This window comes from Corvus hawaiiensis, chromosome 9 (genome assembly GCF_020740725.1).
Source record: "Corvus hawaiiensis isolate bCorHaw1 chromosome 9, bCorHaw1.pri.cur, whole genome shotgun sequence".
Classification (NCBI taxonomy): Eukaryota; Metazoa; Chordata; class Aves; order Passeriformes; family Corvidae; genus Corvus; species Corvus hawaiiensis.
Window position 1 is genome coordinate 3,900,824 of NC_063221.1, and position 20,884 is coordinate 3,921,707.

The following is a 20,884-nucleotide window of genomic DNA, read 5'->3' on the forward strand; positions in this document are numbered from 1 at the left end:
TCAGAAAGATCTGGCTGTCTAGGACAATTTATTTATTGGTCAGATCTTCCCCTGTGATGCTGCCTTCTGAATAGGAAACAAAAGTGTAAAAAACCTTTCATCATTAACTACATTCTCAGATAAACTCGATAAGTCCATCCAAACCAAGCCACAACTCTTTACAGTCATCTTGCCACTTGTGTGCCAAGAGTGAAACCAAAACCATTCAATTTCCAAAGGATCAGATACCAACAGGCTGTGATTAGAATGGAGCAATCTAACAACCAAGAGATGAGAGTTTAGGTGCATTTGCTAATCCCTTCAATAACACAGCCCAGTGTCAAGAGATGACACAAGTAACTATCAAATGTTTGTCAGCTTCTGCTCTCCAACAATCAGCATAACAACGTAGAGAGAGGATTCTATTACCTTCCAGAAAAGAGCTGGATGTATGCATGTGACTGTCAGCAGCTCTGACTGATCAGAAGCAAAAGTGCAAGAAAGAACATTCCCAATGCTCTTTCTCCACCTCAGCAGCATCCAGCAGTGCCAGCAATTAAAGGTAATTAATTCCACATTCTTAAATGACCACCAGTGGTGCCACCCTTCCACAGAGGGAGAATCTTGCTAGTAATTGCTCTGCATAGAGGAATTATTTACTAAAATTACCTAATTCTTCTTCCATGGTGGGCCCTTTATTCTGAGAATTGGAGACACCAAGGACTCTGTTAAATAATATTGAAAATGCACTGCCCCAGACACCTGAAAGAGGAAAAATACACAATGAATGGTGCTTGGCAGAAGGAAAATAAACCCCACATATCTTAAAAAGCACTATTTAAGCAGTTGGTTGCTCTCTGAATACACCTCTGAGTTTGGAGTGGGCCAAGTCATAAGCTCAGATGTCCAAATCAGAACGAAAAACCATGGAAATAAGAAACAAATAAACAATGTGTATCCATATCTCTGAAATCTTTCAAATGAATGTCTTCCAGCAGACTGAGCGCTCCACTTCTTGTCTTACACTTTCTGTGACTGAATTTAGAAGTCCATGAACTACTGAAATTGCTTTTATTTTCAAGCCTCTTCCTGTCACATACTCACCCATCAGGAAATGCAAGGGATTTTCGTTATATTTCTTCACCACTGTGCCCATAAAAAACTTGCTTCCAAACAAATCAGGAGACATGAAAGTGCCATACTTGGCCATTCCAATCTCATATGGACTGAATTCCACCCAGTCTGCAAAGTCAGAAACAAAATTGTGCTCAGTCAGAAATCTCACCCTGAATAGAAACAGAGGAGGAAAACACAGAAATGAATGAAACCTTTCTCCAAGCAAAGACATTTTAGTGAAATGGGAAGCCAAATAACCATCAGGAATATCAAACCAAGGTCAGTGATATCTCAGCAGGGAAAGAATCCTCATTCTCTCTTATCACCATAAACTTTGGTAAAAAGAATGAGGTTGGAAAACCAGAGGTATAAAAGGAGAGATCACAAATGAGGAACACACAATGACATCTGCTTTTCATCCCCTGCTTCAACATGATTCCCTGCCACATGTGGGTCTAAGCTCCAAGCTGCTTTTCTTTCACTGCAATTCCACCAAAAATATGGAGAGCAGTGACAGAGGTGGCACAACAATCACTGAATATCCCAAGGGTTGTGAAATATTCTAGGAGAGCTATTTGGATTCCACCCAAACCTAAAGTTTCTGGGGAAATCCAATATCAAAAGGCAAAGCTGAGAGGCAGCTGATAATCAATTCAAACGTTGCTAAAGATATCTTTTAAAAGTCCATTTTATTGAACAGAGAGCTCAAGAAAAATTCAGAATAAAATGTTCAAATGCATTTTCTGATCGGAGCAGAAAATTTCAGAAGTTATTTACATTCTACTGATGTGGGCCTTTGAAAATGGATCTTAGCTGACTTGGAAACACTTTGATACCAGTGGAGCTGCTTCCATCAGAGAATTCAGTTCAAAAAGGGAGCAAATAACAAGCAAAACATAACTTCTCTTTTTAGCATTTCACTCATTCATCTATTTCATCTTCCCTATCTTTAGCAGGGATTGATTTGACTCTAAACAAATCAGAAGTAATTCTGAAAAAGAAAGGCAAAAGAGAGCACTTTGAAAAATCCCCACATGTCACGGAATGCCATCCACCCTCAGGATATTCCTGCTGACCTGTGGAGCAGGTGAACTCTTGTCCTGAAAAGGAAAGATTTAATCACAACTGCTGGGAGTTTCATTTCACAGGGTAATGCTTATCTGAGCTAAGTCAAATACAACATCCTATTTTCCAAATAAATCACCCACAAATCTTCACATTCACTGGAACAGAAGGAAATTCCTTTGAAGACCCAGTCCAGGAATTGCGTATCTCCTTTTGGCTGTATAAACATGAATTGGCAGATATGTATTTAGAACCAGGGTGACAGCAAAGCTGAACTGAGAATTAGAATTAATTTGTGTTAGTCCACTTCCAGCTTGCATTTGCACTGAAGGAGATTTCTCAAATCACAAAGCCTGCTCAGGAAAACAAAATTTCTACCTTAAAATCAATGTAAATTAGGAAATGTAAATATTTCTGTTCAGGATCTAGCACCCTCTATAATGACAGAGATGTCAGCCTCAAAAGGCAAACCCAAGATCCACTGGCACAAGGAATACCTCTTTTTAGAGCAGAGTAAAGCCTTCAGGTGCTTCTGATCTTGCTTAGAGAAAGACATTATTAACTAAAGATCCTTTTGGTTTTAAAATAGTAACCCCAATAAAATTTACTGAAAAACAGAAGTTCATCTAAAATCCAAAATACTCCTATTTTCAAACAAAAAGTTATCAGTTTCCTAAGTAGCAAAGTTAAAGACACATTTTCCCATGAAATATTTAGCCTAATTCACAACCTCATTTTCATTTCCAACCAAAGCTTTGACAGCAACTTCTCCAAATAACTATTTCAGGAAATACAATGACATAAACCTGGAGAAACCACCTTGGCACTTCCCTTTTCAGTTCTGTATATAACTATATATAGATGCACACATCCTTATCTTTGTGTGGCATCTTCCACAACTGGACCCACTCTCAACTGAAGTTCCCAGAGAGGACTAAAACCGATGGAATAAATACAAGAAAAACGGATTTTTGTATTACCAACAGCACTTTACACTGGGCAAGAAGTAAAAAAGAGGCATTATATCTAATTTGTTTGTCTAATTTTAATCACAGAATCATTAAAGTTGGTAAAGACCTCTAAGATCATCAAGACTAATTGCTGATTTCACCCTTCTCTGAAAGAGAAGGTGACTGAGGACATTTTCCTTTCCCTGTTTGATACACTAATTTAAACATCTTTTCCCTGGTGGAGTCACCAGGTTCCTCTTTGGCTTGGCACTCCTATCTGAGTATGTGATCACCTATCCCTGAGTAACTTCTTATCACTCTGTCAGATTCCCAGAAGTCAGATGCAATTAGTCTCAGGTGCATTAAAAAAAAGGGGATTTTAGTCAGCCACACACCTCTCTCCTTGCCACAAGTGACTCAACACAGATTGGGAACACACCTGCAAACATCAGCTCTGAGACATCTGGTTTGACGTGCAGACAGGTGAACAGTGGCAGAGCACACTGGGCATTATTGATCTTCTCTTTCATGTTGCTCAGAGTGGTGTCCATCCTCTGCAAGGAAAGAAAGACATCCTGTAAAGGCTTGCTGATATATATATATATATATGATATATAAAAAATAAACATCACATGTTTTTATTTTGTATAAAGATCTGGGAGACTCCTCCTGTCTCTGAAATTTGAGAAAAAATGTAGGCAAACTCAGTTACTTCTATGAAAAACAGAAGAATTGGTAAAAGGAAGTAATCTGCCTGGATGCCTTTTTTCTGCACAATTAAGGAAGGAAGGAGTGGGAGGCAGGAAGAGGAAATATGCTTATGTTCCACAAGCCAAAGGGGCATGGCCAAAAAGCAATCAGCTCTGCTGGACGAAGCCAGTGCTTTCCTTTTCTTACTCTGAAAGATGAAAGCAAGGAAATATCTCGTAGGAAGAATTAGGTAACGTTTTTCAACCTGGGCTGTTTCTGAAGAGTCAGCCACAAGGTAACTGAGAACACCAAATGCACTATGAGGAGGCTTTTCTATTTGCTAACCACCTGCATCTCTCCTGGAAAACATTCTGGAGCCTGCAACCAAAGAAAGGCTGAAGTCATTATGATGCAATAGCACTGACATGTGTTATCTGTAAATAACCACCAGCCTGAGTGCCATTTTTCACTGATGTGTCAGGTTCTGATTTAAACTAAACATCTGTGCATTTGTTTCATCCCTTGGTAAACAGGGACTTCTAACCAACCTCACATAATCATTAACAGCCCTTCAGCATCAGAATTCTGCACATCTGCCACTAAAAGCTGTGCTGCCTCTTTTTCAGTGTTATAATTGTTTAAAATAAAACCCACTATCAGTGTACACTCATGAGAGATAGAAGTGTATAAAACACATCTGCAAATCTATTAACACATTTCAATCTTGCCACAAGACCAAATCCAGCTACTGCTCACCTGACTCATTTGAACTCTGAAGTCTGTGTGCCTGACTCAGCCAATCAGGAATTTTCAATAATAGAATACAAGAGTGTGAAGCTCTCCTGTTGTCCCTTTTCTCAAAAAACCAGGGGGATCTTTCAAGTAATTTTTTAAGCAAATGCTGTTTTTCTTATAGCAAAATATGCACCCTTCGTTAAATGTCGCTAAGGTCATTCCAGAAAAAAGGTAGTGGTGGGAATGATGGAAGAGTTTGACAGCTTTAACAGCATCAGAAGCCGAGCACTCACATCGTGGATGAGTGTTTCCCCTATGAGCATCCCAAAGATGTCTGTGAAGGTGACGGGCTGCCCCGAGCTCTTCTTGTTCCACAGAGCCTCGATGTAGCGCTTGACCTTCTGCGGGGTGAGCAGCAGCAGGGGGTTGTGGCTCACGGAGTTCATCAGCTCCTCGTTGATCTCCTTTGGGCCCTTGGCTGGGAAATCCGGGTGGGAATACAGAGTTGACATGTACCTGCAATGGCAAACAGCCTCTGTGAGCATCAAACCTGCTGCAGAGTCAGCTGCCTGAAAGCTACAAATAGCTCATAAATGATTTGATACAATTACTGATTAAATCAGGTTAATTAACTCTCCATTCATACAGGAAATTGTCATTTCCTTTTTCTCAGAGCACAGAAAGCTGAGCAATTTGTTCTAAATATAAGCATAGGATCAAACACTCAACAGGCATTTCCATAATGTGTATGAAGTAAATGATTACAGTGTCCTCATTTTTCCAGACAGAGCATCCTAAGCTGAAAGGAGCTCTTCCAGTTGGCATAGCTCAGTTTGGCAGACTGAGGTCTCAGGACAACACATGCAGTTCTCTCCCTGTAAGATGCACCTCTCTGCCCTCCAGTTCATTATCACTACTGAAAAATTCCTAAAATATCTCAGTGTATCACAGAATCCCAGAATGGTTTGGGCTGGAAGGGACCTTAAAGCCCATCCAGTGCCACCCCTGCCATGGGCAGGGACACCTTCCACTAGCCCAGGCTGCTCCAAGCCCCATCCAACCTGGCCTTGGACACTGCCAGGGATCCAGGGGCAGCCACAGCTTCTCTGGGCACCCTGTGCCAGGGCCTCCCCACCTTCACAGGAAAGGATTCCTTCCCAATATCCCATCTAAACGTACTCTCTGGCAGTGGAAAGCCGTTCTCCCTTGTCCTGTCACTCCATCCCTTGGAAATTGTCTCTCTCCATCTTTCCTGCAGCTCCTTCAGGCACTGCAAGGCCACAGTGAGGTCACCCCAAAGCTTCCCTTGTCCAGGCTGAACAATCCCAGCTCTCCCAGCCTTTCCTCCCAGCAGAGCTGCTCCACCCCTCTGATCATCCTGGTGCCTCCTCTGGCCTCTCCAGCAGCTCCAGGTCCTTCCTGTGCTGGGCCCCAGGGCTGGGGCAGCTCTGCAGGTGGGATCTCACCTGAGTGGGGCACAGGGGCAGAATCCCAATCCCCTTCCTGCTGCCCATGCTGGGGGCTCAGCCCAGGGCCTGAGGGATGGATATCTGGGATGGATATGGCCCCACTTTCCAGGAGATGATGCTTCCATAATAAACTGAAGCACAACAACTACAACCTGTGCAGAGAGTTAATTGACTGTGAGGATGTGGAGAGGCATATAATGAGTTTGTTACTGAGAAACAAGTTAGTTTTACTGCAAACAAAGCTCAGACACACAGGGTCATGCCCAGCCATTTCTGTGACAGCACAACCAACCCTGTCCCACGTGGGCTGCCAGGACTTGATCCATGGGCTCCAGGTCAGCTCCTGGGTGCAGGGAAAGGGGAATGCAGCTGGAGAAGTCAGCACAAGGTTGAAGCAAGATGGCAGAAAAGCATTGCTCCAAGGTTAGGCATGCAGCTGAGTGGACAAGCAAAAACCTGCCTCTCCAGGAAAGGAATTCTCCACCCTTCAGGAAAAAAAGAAAAGAGAATTATTCCCAAGTGATAGACTGCATGGAAAAGAAGGAAAAGAAAGGGAGTGCCTAGGTGTCAATTTGTTTATTCAACAAGCAAGGAAAGACTGAAGGGTGACATCAGAGAGCAAAAGCAAATTTGTTCAAACACAACTGTTTCCAATCTGTTTCTGACTGCAGAAGTTCAGATAATCTCGCTATTTTAACTCAGATTTTATAGGTTCACATTAGACCAACTACGTATTCACCCTTGGGTTATCCTCAAAGGAGACCTCACAGCCAGCAGACTGACATCTGTCCTGAGCAGGGTTGGCAAACCCTTCCCCAGAAACACAGGGAATGTTTTAATACCACGCTGCACTATTCCATTGCTCTTCATCCACCTTCTGCTTTCCACAACTGTGACCAAAGTGCATCCATCTCTCACCGGACAGTGATAAATCTGCCCCCACCACCAGTGATAGAAAACTCAGGTTCCAACCTTTTGTAGTCCAATCTAAAGGAGAAACTGACTCTAGTTCACAGACACTTCTGGCATTTCAAAACCTCCTGGCATTCTGAAAGCTTGCCTCTAGTCTGGGAGGGGGGAAGCAAGCTTCACACAATGAAAAATAATTGACAAAAAAACCCATCCAAGGAATAGAACTGATCATTACCTCCTTCAGGAGTCAACTTTGGAGTTAGAGTATTTGCATGGAATTAAAATTCAGGTGCTTCCTTAGAGCTAAATCAGATGATAAAACTCATCCCAGGCAGACTCCCTGCTCATTTATATTCCAACAAGTCTTTTCCTCTCACAGAAATAAGACATTTGTTTAATCTCATCACTGAGTCTGAAAGGATCCTGGAGGTTTCTGCTCCAGCCTCCTGCTCAATGCAGAGCCAGCCTAAGTCAGATGAGGCTGTGCTCAGTCAAGTTCAGCTTTCACATGAGCACTGCCTGAGTCAGACTGAGAAGATGACACTGCTCCCAGCCTACTCAAGTGAGGATGGCTCAACACATTCCAGTGCTTGGCCACTCTCACTGCAACATAGTTTCCCTAAGAGTTAATCCAATTACTCCTTGTCCTTTCTCTGGGCATCTCCAAAAAGAGTCTCATTTCTTCACAGTGACTTACCAGGAACTGAAGACAACACTAAGATCTCCCCCATCAATACCTGTGCCTGCTCCTCAAGGCTAAATGAAGTATTTTAAAATTTTAGTATTTTCTAAATTAAACAGTGCCAGTGAGACTGAGACAGGGTAATCCACAGTGGGATGCTCTGCAGAGTGGCAGCCAGGCTCTAGACGTTCCCAGTAAATCCACCAGGATTTTACACTGGGTGTAAAACGGAGCAAAAGATCTTTTAGTGATTTTGAGGCGCTCTAAAAGCCCTCCCAAAGCATACAACATATTTTGGGTTGATATTTTGGGTCATCAGCTTCAAATCACAAGGGATTTTTTTGGTTTTTCACATTTCATCAGGAAAATAAAACAACACATGTTGGGCATTGATATAGAAATGCAGGTGCATATGTGTGGCACCTCTTTCCATCCGTTCTTGCTCTCAAAGCTCCTGAAGAGCACCTGGAGCCTGAGCTGTCCTTGCCCTTTGGGGCATTCAAAACACCTCCCCCAGCAGAGTTGGACGTGTAAAATGTGCTGTGAATTATAACCATAGAAATAAATCAGCTCTCGTGCCAATTCCTTCAGAACTTGCTGCAGAACAGCTGAGGATAACCAAGAGGAAAGCCTTACCAGGTGGATCCAGAGAGCCCAGCAATGTACGTGGCACAGTCCAGGACTCCTGACTCAAAAAGTGCTTTCATGACTCCAGCAAAGCCCACCATGGCCCGGAACCCCCCTCCCGAGCCCAGCACGGCGATCACTGGCACCTGCAGGGATGAGAGCAACACCACCACCACATCAGTGACACGGGACACACCAGGAGCATCCAGTCCAACCCCTGGACACCCCAAGAAGAATTAGAATTTATTTGAAGAAGTCAGCACTTGTAGCAAGATTTCTAAACAAAAGTATACTCAGAATTTCTTTAGAACTGTCTGTCCTTCTTATCCACGATCCGAAATAGAGGAGATATTAAATTTAGTTATTACATGAACTGTTCAGTTACAAGACCACAGAGATTTTTAAAGCAACATAAACACCAGGTTTAATCCAATTCATATCATTGTGACAGAGCCAATGGCAGTAAAAGTTACTAATGAGAAACAGAACAGAAACAAATAATATTTTGATTGGGAGTTTAAAAACAAGTTTTATAACAAAAACATCCAGTATTACTACACAGCATGAAGACAGTCTCAATTTTACCACCACTTTGCAAAAACTACCAGAGAGGTAGCGGGAATGTATGTGGATCTGGACAACTACTCAGCCACCGAGAGAGGAGTGACCAGAACCAGGGATGGTTATTGTGGCACCAGGTTAAAACTGTGTCCACAGGGGTTTATTTTACACTCCTCTCCTTCTTACTGCCCAGCCCTGACATGCAGGCTGTTCCCCTCAACTGCACAGCTTCCCCAGGTATCTAAAAAGAAGACAAAATAAAATAAAAATGTACTTGCTCCCACCATCACATGTTTTGGCCTAAGCAAAGGGCCCATCTGGTTCCCAGTTTCCAAAACCCAGGAGGATTTTCCACTGTTCAGCGGTGGCAAAGGAACCACCTCTTGGTTGTTACTGAGCATAAAAAGAATCACACAGCTGTGCCAAAAGCCCCTATCTGATCAAACTGCTAATCTGCCAAAAATCTCCCTGAAAGGCAATTTCAGGTGCCTATAGATGGAATTAGTGATAAAAGGATCCATGTGACTACAGAGTCCTGTTCTTTCTGCAGACTCCATGCTCCAAGCCATGAGACTCCCCTGAGGACTGACCGTCACAAGGAAATGCCCGTGAACAATGACCAAGGCACTCAAGACATTTCTTGAGGCTTCCACTCCCCAAAACTGCTTATTCTTCATGCAGTGAGATTATTTTGTTACCTCCTTCATAAGTGTTCAGCTTTAGTAATAGAAACCACAGGTATTCCCTGGCCTCACATTCATCGTGCAGCTTCAGAGATACGGATCTATCCCAAAAATGACACAGCCCAGGGAAGGGTTTGGGATGTGTTTTGTTAAGCCAACGCCCCAATAACGGAGCAGCTGCTTTGAAGGAAGAGCCATGTCAGTAATCACTCCTTTAATAACGTGGGGAAACTCTGGAAGCTCCTCAGGAGCACTGCTTACTCAGCCTGAGCAGACACATCCCAACAGAGTGGAGATGTCACCTGCAGGTGCGAGGCTGGAGAAAGTATGTGAGAACACTTCCAGAGCACCTCTGCTCCACTCATCAGTGCACAGGCACCAGGGAAAATGGGAGTGTTCCTCCAGAGGCAGAGGAATCCGCTATGGAGACAGGCTGGGAATGTCCAGGAGAGTCACCAACATCCTGACTGCAATGCTTCCTGGATCCACAGGCACTCTGGGCATCCCAGATTCCTGCACTGGGAAGGGTGGATACAACGAGGGGAAGGTGGATTATGGAATCACAAAATCATTCAGGTTGGAAAAGACCTCCAAGATCACCAGGTCCAACCATCAGCCCAGCACCACCACCATGTTCACCACTAAACTTTGTCCTCAAGTGCCACATCCACACATTTTTTTAATTCCTCCAGGGATGATTCCACCACTGCCCTGGGCAGCCCCTTCCAAAACTTTACAGCTTTTTCAGCGAAGAAATTTTCCTTAATATCCAACCTGAGCCTCCCCTGGCCCAGCCTGAGGCCGTTCCCTCTCCTCCTGTCCCTGTTCCCTGCGAGCAGAGCCCGACCCCCCCCGGCTGCCCCCTCCTGTCAGGGACTTGTGCAGAGCCACAAGGTCCCCCCTGAGCCTCCTTTGCTCCAGGCTGAGCCTCCCCAGCACCCGTGCATTGCACAGTAAATAAATAAATCTTTAAAATGATGACAAAAAACAACTGAAGAGAAGCACCTCCTGCACATTTCCCCTCATTTATTTCAATACAAGCTGAGCTGCAGCATAAATCAAGTGAGGCAGATTCAGAGTCCTCTCCTGCTCTGCAGAGGAAGCAGGCAGGTTTGTCAAAACAGCTTTTTAGCTCCAATTCAGTTTCCAACATGTTTAAAGGCACAAAACAGTAAAAACTGAAATGAAATACACCCATCCTGCAAGTTGCCCTCTAGGATAAATAGGGCAGAGGCAGGGAGGGGGGAAGGAGCTGCAGCCAGAGCACCCAGAGCCAAGAACCAGGAAACCATGTCCTGATGAAGAACAGAGAAAAGAGGATACCAAATGCTGCACACTCCTCTACTGAACCCTAAATCCTTTGTACAGAACCACCAGCACATGAGATCACTCAAACCAAAAGGTTCTTAATCATATCTTCCAGTAATCAGGCAAGAAAAAACTGAACCATACTACATCTTGTTTTGGGAACAAGTGGCGCAGATGTTTTTATCCAAATGCCCTGGAAACACAGTGCACAAAATCTGAATATCTGTGTCAGAAAAAAAAATGCCATAGGGCACACAAATGATTATTAAAAAATTGTTCTGCAAATCCAGTTTGTAGAGAACTACATGCTTTCTTTAGAAGATCATGGTATTTTTAGAAAATTGCTTGAAGCGGCAAAAATTATAAAAATAAACTGAGCAACAATGAAAGTATGAGAAATCTCTGTGTTTCCAGAATGTGCCTAAGGATTAAGTTAGCAAATTTGGAACTACTCACTTCTCCATCCAGACATGTATAATGAATTCAGAGGCATTAAGTGTCTCCCAGCATCCCTGCAAAGCACAAGCTACTCAAGAGATAAAGCAACTTGGGTGAACTTTGAGTAAGTGACTTGTCCAAGATTAAACAAGGCCCACAGACAACTGAGACTACTCAATGTCTCCCAACTTCATGTTGAGACTCCAAACATCCAATAAATCCTCCTGCTATCTTCCATCTCTAGCAATAAAAGTAAAACTGCAGTTTAATTTGAACAAAATAGGTTTTTTCATTGCTAGAAACAGATAAAAATTCTGACAAGTCAGCTTAGAAATACACACTTGGCATAAGAAAAACGGAGGATAGCTACAGCTACTGTCTGGGAAGATGCAATTGAACTGATAAAATTTCAGTATTGGAGACAGTGAGGGATACCAAGGGAAGATGATGACACAAAGAATAAGAGATCTTACCTATCCTTTGCCATAATTCATGCACAGATACCACCTGCATGGAACTGAGACCTGAGGCACTGAGTATCACTCCAGTTCCAACTGGAGCTTGGCAGAATATCCACATCCTTTCTGAGGAAGACCCTATTCTGCTCTAGGTCACGCCAATGTCCCACTGACAGATTACCTACTCTGATAAGATCTGCATGTGTTAAGATTAAAATAACTGAACTGAAAATTAGGAAACCTTGAAAATGTTCCTTCACAATACACTCAATTTATCTCACTCCAATTAAACTATGTACAATACTTGTTAAATTCTTTCATGTTCCTCAGAAAGTTCACATAAGAACATTTCATGCAGCAAGACAGAGTTCAAAAGTACACAACAATGAAATATTTACCACCTGCCCAAAACTTCATGGAAATTCAAAAGATACTCTTCAGTGTTGGTTGCAAAAGAGTGTCACATTCTGCTTATACTAAAAATGCAAAAAAAGGAATCAATGCCAATGAAGGAATAAACCCAGATTAATTCGTGGACTCTGTTTATTGCTTGACACCCCCACAGGCACAAAGTGTTCCTGTCACAATTCAGGGAGCAGCACAGGAGAGGGAATGGGCAAGGAAGGAAGAGGATGAAAAAGCTACAACAAAATAAGTAGATCTGGACCAAATGGATTCTTAATTAACTCTAAATAATGCATCACTAAGAGCTCAGTAGGATCTGGCTCCTCTCCTCACTGTGGTGTGAGGCCCTGGCATGGGGTGCCCAGAGAAGCTGTGGCTGCCTCTGGATCCCTGGAAGTGTCCAAGGCCAGGTTGGAGAAACCTGGGATAGTGGAAGGTGTCCCTGTCCACGGCAGGGGGTGGCACTGGATGACCCTTACAGTCCCTTCCCACCCAAACCATTCCCTGATTCTGTGATATGACCTAAGCCAGCATCAGCCCACTGAGATCTGTTGGCTTCCCTTCCTCTTGGCTCGGTTCAAAGCACCAGCAAGTCAAGGAAAGCTGTACTTTCCCATGTTTCAAAGAAATAAAACTTCATAACCCTAATCCAGTAAAACTGGCTCAAAGAAAAGAAGGAAGGAAAGAAATAAACTAATTTCCAAGCTGACTCTAAATTTAAACCAGCTCATTTCCTGCCTACTCTTTCAGAGATGAAGGTCACAGAGCATGGGATGGGTAGTGGGCATGCAGGGGCACATTCTGTGCTGGTTGAGTGCCCAGAGCCACTGCAGGATTCAGCAGATATTTCACACACCCTGAAGCACTTTTCAGATGGCAATCTCCCTTCAGAGCCAACACCTTCACAATGTCTGGGATTCAAACAGGAAAAGTTGGAGCAGTTTGTTTAGAGGGCCAATGAATCACAGAACCCCAGAATGATTTGGTTGGAAAGGACATTAAAGCCCATCCAGTACCACCACAATGCCACCCCAGGGACACCTTCCACTAGCCCAGGCTGCTCCAAGCCCCGTCCAACCTGGCCTTGGACACTTCCAGGGATCCAGGGGCAGCCACAGCTTCTCTGGACACCCTGTGCCAGGGCTTCACTCCCTCACAGGCAAGAATTTCTTCCTAATATCTGATCTAAATCTCCCCTTTTATAGTTTAAAACTGTTCCCCCTGGTCATAAACTTTAATCTCTAACTTTAGAGCCAAGAAAAATTACTCTCCAGGCTAAACATTGTATGTTCATAGAGGAAAACAATTTTTATTATCTACAATCTTTCTACATCGAACTCTTCCACCTCGCACACCTCATTCCTTCCTCTCACAGGCAAATGAAGAATTCCAAAGGGAATGCTAATCCTGATGGGAACTCTCCAAACTTACATCACGGGAAGTGGTCAGGTTCTGGCTGTTCTCCTCCCCTAGAAACGATTTGATGCTGTGCATGATGTTGTCTCTGCGCTGCTGCCGGAACCTCTTCTCCTCATCGCACAGGGCCATGCTGAACCGCAGGTCCGTCGAGGAGCTGTTTGGAAAAGGGACAGGCTGGTACAAAAGGCTCAGTTCCAAACAGGATCACAAACATCACCGTGGGAAATGAGCAGATATGAGCAGAAATTCCTCATTCACTTACATAAGATGAAATGAAATTGTATTTCTCATGTGACGCCATTCATCAGCTCTGGAGTGATGGAGGCCAAGTACAACACATCTTTGAGACATCCATTTTATATAGAACTCATTAAAAGGAAATGATTAAATACAGCAAGCGAGTTCTCCACTCACATACAATTATAAATCTTACAGCACAGATCATACTGGCATACCACAGAAAAATCTAAGCCCTCTTCTCTGTATTTTCCCCCACATTGTGGGATAAAACATGTACACAAGCCTGTGTAAGGATCTCGGTGCTGTACATAAATGAAGGTACAACTTCAGCTGCCACTTCTCATGGACAGCAGAGAGGAGTGGACAAATCCACCCTGGTACCCACTGAAAAGCACACAATGGTGAAATGGATCCATTTAGGCTCAGAGAATGATTCCCCAGGTTTTTAAAAAAACCTAGTATGTAATAAAATAATAGAATTAAGAAAGGGGGGGGAAAAGACTCCCTAGAAGCAATGTTCCATGAAGATATTCACAATCTGCATGGCTATCAGGGAATAGCAGCAGAACTTGATAAGATCCTTTACATTTCAAAGCCTAAGGAGAAAATACAGCCAAGCATGTTCTGTTTATTTAATGTCAGAGATATGAAATACTTGTAATGTACAAAGCCTGGCTGGTTCAGGGTGGTCTCAACCACCCACAAATGCATTTTCCTAGTACAACAGGATGAGCAGAAATTATCCCCGGGGAATGTTTGTCAGTCTCTGGAGTTATCAGGAAAGAGTTTAACTTTTACAGTGGTCCGTGGTGCTATTTATAGTTACAGACAAAAAATGACTCCTTAAATGCCTTGCTCTCAGGAAATCATTTTTAGATTTAAAATATATTTTTCTGATTATGCCTCAAAGTGATTTTTGGTCTTTCACCATGATAGGTGAAGAATGAGGGAGAAAGGCAGCTAGAGAGGGGAAAAAAAAGGGACAAATAAAGGTAGATATCTGCTTAGCTTTTACATGGAGAACTCCTGGCCCTAATCTTCACCTTTGCCTTCAGCACTGTGTGGTATTTACATTTAAATACATTTTAGGGGCTCTGTAACAGCAGTCATAGATGCTGGAAGTTAATGTGAGAGGCCAAGTTCCCAGAGAAGGTGAAACAGTGAGGATGAAGCTGCACCTGAGCGAGGTCTGTGGGTTTTTTTAGGGACAAAGCCCTCGAGAAGAAAAGCCCTTCACATAAATCAGGCTGAGAGATTGACACAGGATGGCCTCACTCCTGCAAACATTTGGAAGGGTCACACATCTTAGTCCCAGTAAGGGTGTTTAGTCAATGACAGAATTACAACATGAAAATAAACCTCAGTTGTAAAAGTTCCTCTTTTTTACAGTAGCTGGTATTTCTACACTACAACAAGGAATTTTTGCACTCTACCTCACATGTTTTTAAGAAAATCCCAACAGGGTGGGACTCTTGGGGTGTCCTGTGCAGGCCAGGAGTTGGACTTTGATGATCCTTGTGGGTCCCTCCAATTCAGGATATTCTGTGATTCCATGAAAATTTTAATGAACAATTTAAAAAAAACAAAAAATTCCTTTGCTGCTGGTATATTTTCACCCTTTTTTTTAAAATATGAGATACTCACCATACCTCCAGAGACAATTCCAAAGTCATTTCTGTGACCTAAAGAAGGAATATTTAAATATGGTTACAGCACTTAGAGAGGGAAAACCCACAAACACACCTGGAACATCAACTACTACTGTCAGAATTTTTCCTTTTTTTTCCCCCTTCTTCACTTTTTTTAAAAAGGAGGATATTTTTGGCACATGTGAATGAGATTCTTCTCTATGGATTTTTTTTTTTAAAGCACACAGTGTGATTCCAAAATACACCACTAGCACTGAATAGAGTGGAAAATGATGGTAAGTGCTGACTTTCATTCCTCAGATCCCACTGTCTTGCCTTTCTTGAACTGCTAATCCCTTTCTGACAGTGCTACTCATCTCTGTCCTGAGGGGATCTGATTCTCTTCACCCACTTGTGGCTGGCAGGAGAACCAGGGGATCACATCCATCTGCCACCTGTGTGAGGGAATCACTGCTCTGTGTTCCACAGGAGCCACCAAGTGTCTTTCCACAGCTAAATATGCCTTAGCTAGCAGTCAGGAAGGGTGGTTGCTTACAACTTGCTGAAAGATGCAATGAATGTCACTGCACAATGGCTTCACTTGCCAACCACACTGAACTCCCTGGCCACAAGCTATGGGTTGGCCTTTCACAGAGCACTGAAAGGGCTGCCTGCAGGCAAGAAGTTAAAAAATTATGATTAAAGCACCAGTTCCCTGTCAGGCACAATCCAACAGTACAAGGGTGAGGAACTAAGACAGAATGGAGTGGTATTTTCTGCTCCCCAGACTCTCTCCTGTGCAATGGCCAGGCTGGTGCAGCCCTGGAGGAGTGTGACAGACTCAGCGTGTCCTCCACCTAAAACCAGATTCTCCTCCTCACCTGGGGCATGTGAGCACCAGGCATGGAGCTACAACACCCCAGAATGACCCTCAGACAGCAGTGAAGGACATGGGATGCAAAGCTGCCTCTGACTCAAACATCCAGGCCCAATTCCTGAAACAGGAATTGCAAATGAGGCAGAGCATGAGCAAGCTGAGGGGAAAAAGAAGAGGCAGAGAAACAACAAAGGGAGGACATGAACAAACACAGTGAAGAGTTACCCAGGAAGCACTTCAAAGGCAGGGAAGCAATTACATTATTCCCCACCTGGTATTACTAATTTAGAAAGCACTCCTGAAACCATGCAGTGATCCAATGCTTACAAAAATGCATGCACATGAAATAAACCCTTGGAGGGAAGCATTCCAATAGGGAGATATCATGGCTTTTCTACACCTTACCCAGACTGCCACAGACATCTCAGCAATACATGCTATGTACACATTGTCTACATCGGGTTCAACCTGACTTCATCTCCCCTTAACTATTTGCTTATAAATTTCAGAGTGTATTTGCCTTTTTTGCACTGTTTTTTTCCCTATGACTCCCTACTAAGCTTTGCTAAATGCTGATGAGAAGTTAAAGCGAGACAAGGCCTTGTACTAATGGAATGAGCTTTGTGAACTGTGTTTGCAAAATGTATTCATCAGTTCTTTCTCACTGCCCCACCTCATGCCTGGCAGAACCAGGACCCGTACTCAACCCATGCTCCAGAAGTCCAAGAGTTACTGAGACACTTAGTGAAATAAAAATGCAGAAACTTCAAACAATGCAGTAATTTTAAAAAAGAAAAATAATGGAGGGTATCAAAATTCCAACTGCCCTAAGGCTATGCCAAATTAAATGTTAAAACTAACACATGAAACTCTCTGGTTTCCAATAAATAGGCCTTTAACCAGTTATTTGCTGTAACTACGCTTTTAAAGTTGCACCACATGGAAAACAGCAGAGTGGTGACAAATCAAGATCTCTCATCATACAATAAACTACAGCCCAAACCAGCGATGCAGATGCTATTTATACATTTTAATACATGCAGAACAAGCTCAATTCCACCCAGATTTAGCCAGGAGTTACTGTGCAGGCAGACAAGCCCTGCTCAAATGACTCCATCTTGTTTGCAGATGCGTTTAAAGGGAATAATCCAATTACTGCATCATTGCATGTTAACCAGGGCTGTGTTACAACAAGCCACTTACAGAAAGTGAAACATGTAATAATAAAAGAATTCCTTCAGCTTTCTGGAAGCCACAGGCAGCAGCAGGAGGGGCAATGCAGCAAACTCTGAGTAACCTCACACTCAGGCCATAAAAGTAAACTGCATCAAGTAAGGAAGAAACTGCTTTTGGCAGAGAAAGTTCCAAACTAGACTTCTAGAGAGGATTCTTTCAGCAGGGACACCAAGGCATTCAGTGGCACTGTTTTGCTTAATTCTCCTCTCAGCAGGGCTGTAAGAAGATAAATAATTAAGGTTTAACAGTGTCTTTAGGCTCCGTGTTTATCCATGGGCAACAGTGAATGCTCAGAAAACTTCTGACCAGGGCAAAGCCATGAATGTCCAACTTACGTCATTGAAAGTTAACTGGACCTCCTTCTTCTCTCCCAGTTTCAGAGAAGAGATGGGAAACGTGGATGTGCCAAGAGCCTCATCCATAACATAGTTGGCATCCATGAGAGTAACCTGGAAGAGATCGCTGGGTATTCAATTCTACTGCAAGAAATCCCTTTTTCATTCCATCAAACCTATTCCTGAAGTAAAAAAAAAAAATATATATATGGAAAAAGAATGGGCCTGACCCAACCCAGTCAATGCCCAGTGCCAACAGACATTTCTTTTAAACCAGGATAAGCTCATGGACAGTGGAGGTGTCACTTCAAGGAACTGAATTGCAGGAGTACACCAGGATAATTCATGAAGGGATGTTCATCCCAGCACCTTTCTGGCAGCAAATCTCACCATCTTTCTAATACCTTCAAATTCTACATATAAAGCACAGTACCTTTACATTTCCAGTAAGTAAAATTTCCCTGTGGAGAAACTTGTATAGTTTTAACTGTGATAGGCCAAAAAAAACATCCAGCAACTTTTCAGAGAAGATGGAATCCACACACCCCAGCCTTGACTCTACAGACCAAGATTTGCAGTGATTTGGCAAAGAGTGCAGCATTCCATTTTACACAAAGCTGCTCTCTGTATCCAGCCAGACCTTCAAGTCTCTTCTCAAATCTTTCATGCTGGAGCAGACCTTTCCAAAATGTGATAATACCCAAAGATGGATGTGGATATGGCAGAACACCATCCCATGCTTTTGCTCTAATCCATGTGGATCTAGATCTAGCAGACTTTTTTTTCCCCAGTGGCTGCCTTCCAAGTCCTCAAGTAAGATATTCAGAAAGAATTTCAAATTATCATTTACACATCTCCAGACTCATTTGACTTATGGGGTTTTTTTCCATTTTATGGCATTGTATCTTCTAAAATATCACATGTTCATGGCTTGGACTGTATCTTTTGTATAAAACAAAAGGAGTCAAGATACAATCACTTGAATAATTAGTTGCTACATCTGGGATCAGCCTCTTCTCAGCTATAAAGAATCTTCTTCATCCTGTGCCACAAGCAACACTTTGAAATTATGAATTCTCTTTATTTTAGGAAAGAGCTCATTATTTTAATGGTACATTGCTCTGTTTCCTTGCAGAACTTTATGCCCATTCCTGCAATCTCTGAGTGCTGTCTCTTAAAACCAAAAGCAAAAACTTCATAGTGGGATTTTGAAGAGCTGCTCACACTTCAGAGGGAACTGCACTTGGGATAGAATTAAAGATGCAGATTAAAACAATCCAAGGAGTCACAAGGATTGTGGCGTATGAGCTTCGGAATTCACAGAGGGTTTGGGTGAGGAGGTGATTTTACAGATTTCTGACACTGTACTCCATTGCAGAATCTTGTCTACATTACCAGGTCCACAATTAACCCTTATTAAATGTTATCATCTATTCTTGGCAGACAATTTTCATGAAATTTCATTGCACTAGCTCAGAACCAGCAACAGCCTTTAGTTACTGTAAAGACACATTTCCAGTTTCTACCTATAATCCATCCTGCTGTATTTGCGATTTTAGTAATTTTATCCTTTCAAAACCCTTAAACCAAATTTTGTCCTCAACAAATTCAAACATTCCTAGGGAAGTTGCCTAAGTGTAAGGGAGGGCTCAGAGCAGGGCCCAGGCTCTGATCCAGGGGGCCCAGCAATGGCACCGAGGAACAGGCAGGAACTGATGCCCAGGAAATCATTGTGAATTCCCTAGTATCTTTTGTCTCTAGTGCAGGATGCAGGTGATAGTTCTTCATGATCCACCAAGCTGGCCATGGGTGTAATGCCCAAACTGTAGAGCCTTCCCTAGGAACACAGGGAGCTTGTAGGAAGCACAATTCCCTTTCAGACCCAAGGTCTGATGGTCACAAGGAAAGCTCAAGGAAAACCTTCACAGGCTGCAGCCTCTGTCCCAGTTGGCCAATTTAGACTGAAGTCTGTAAGATTGGGTCAGAAGAGAACAGATGTCAGGGCCATCCTCTATGAAGAACAGAGCTAACAAATGACTAGAGCTAACTTTAAATCCTTGCCATGCCCACTTAGACCTAACATTCAGCTCTTGTGCACAGCCTGGAGAAGTTTAACACACTGAGACTGAACAGTGGCTTGGCCAACAAGGCTGCACATGGAGTGGTCCCCAGAAGAGCTCCAGGGTGGGCTCCAGGCAAGAAGGACACAGCAGAACCAGCCTTTTGCTTTGTCTCCCTGGGCAGACACTTGACTTAAGTCCCACCTATTCCCTGTCCGTAAGAGCTGAATCGGGGTAGGAAGAAGGGAGTAATACTCCATGGCTGATGTGAGGAATAACAAGCTACTGTCCCTCAGGAGCTGTCCAAGAGATGACTCACAGGCATATCTTGTAATGCCTCTCCAGGCTACTCCTTGAATAATTCAATTTATCCAACACCTCTTGCTTAGCACCATGGCTAAACTCAGATTTAACGTTTTAAACAAAGGGGTAATCTTGAGACATCAGATGCCACATGTGTGTAAGCCACTGTTATTTTACCCTTCATCTTCCCAGCTCAACCATGGGATTTACCTCCAGAACATTCTCCAGGTTGGGGTCCAGAATGAACTCGAAGGTCTCGTTCCATGTGGGGTTGACGTCGTTGTTGAAATGCTTGGTTCTCTTCCTGCAGTCGGGGGCGGTGGGGATGAACAGCTCCACGTAGGGATCTGGAGTGTCAACTGTGCAGCAGAACACAGGTCAGGCAAGGGAAAACACCAGCCTGGGCTGGAGTAATAGATACAATTGTGTGAAACCACAGATCCCCTCATGGTCAAGGACAGAAGGATAAGCAACTCTCTAAGTTACATAAATGTAATGACAGGAATGATACAATGATATCAACAATTCCCCCAAAAGAAACATTAGGTTTCTAGGAGGAGAGGGGAAAAGCCGTGAGCAAACAGAATGGTACAGGGACTGAGTCAAGTTTATTGGGAATATGCAAAAGTCTGGCAGGCAGTCGTTAAGTGTTTGTAAAAGCTTTTACTTCTTCCTCTCTTTCTAGCCTTTAATGGCTTTGGCTCGAGT

The 20,884-nt window shown here is 43.2% G+C and overlaps 1 protein-coding gene across 6 annotated transcripts in view; it reads right to left on the reverse strand.

Moving 5' to 3' along the window:
• PLA2G4A (phospholipase A2 group IVA) overlaps positions 1-20,884 on the reverse strand; it is a 70,339-nt gene that overhangs the window by 13,486 nt on the left and 35,969 nt on the right. For 5 of the 6 annotated variants that reach the window (XM_048313006.1, XM_048313009.1, XM_048313007.1 and 2 more), the window contains 9 exons: positions 20,387-20,535; positions 17,814-17,927; positions 15,382-15,419; positions 13,510-13,651; positions 8,235-8,371; positions 4,829-5,051; positions 3,550-3,664; positions 1,084-1,221; positions 649-741 (listed from right to left, as the gene is read on the reverse strand). In XM_048313006.1, coding sequence (XP_048168963.1) covers positions 649-741; positions 1,084-1,221; positions 3,550-3,664; positions 4,829-5,051; positions 8,235-8,371; positions 13,510-13,651; positions 15,382-15,419; positions 17,814-17,927; positions 20,387-20,535 — 1,149 coding nt within the window. Of the gene's footprint in view, positions 1-648; positions 742-1,083; positions 1,222-3,549; positions 3,665-4,828; positions 5,052-8,234; positions 8,372-13,509; positions 13,652-13,759; positions 15,252-15,381; positions 15,420-17,813; positions 17,928-20,386; positions 20,536-20,884 lie in introns of those variants that run through there. The other variant, XM_048313010.1, reaches the window with a different exon arrangement.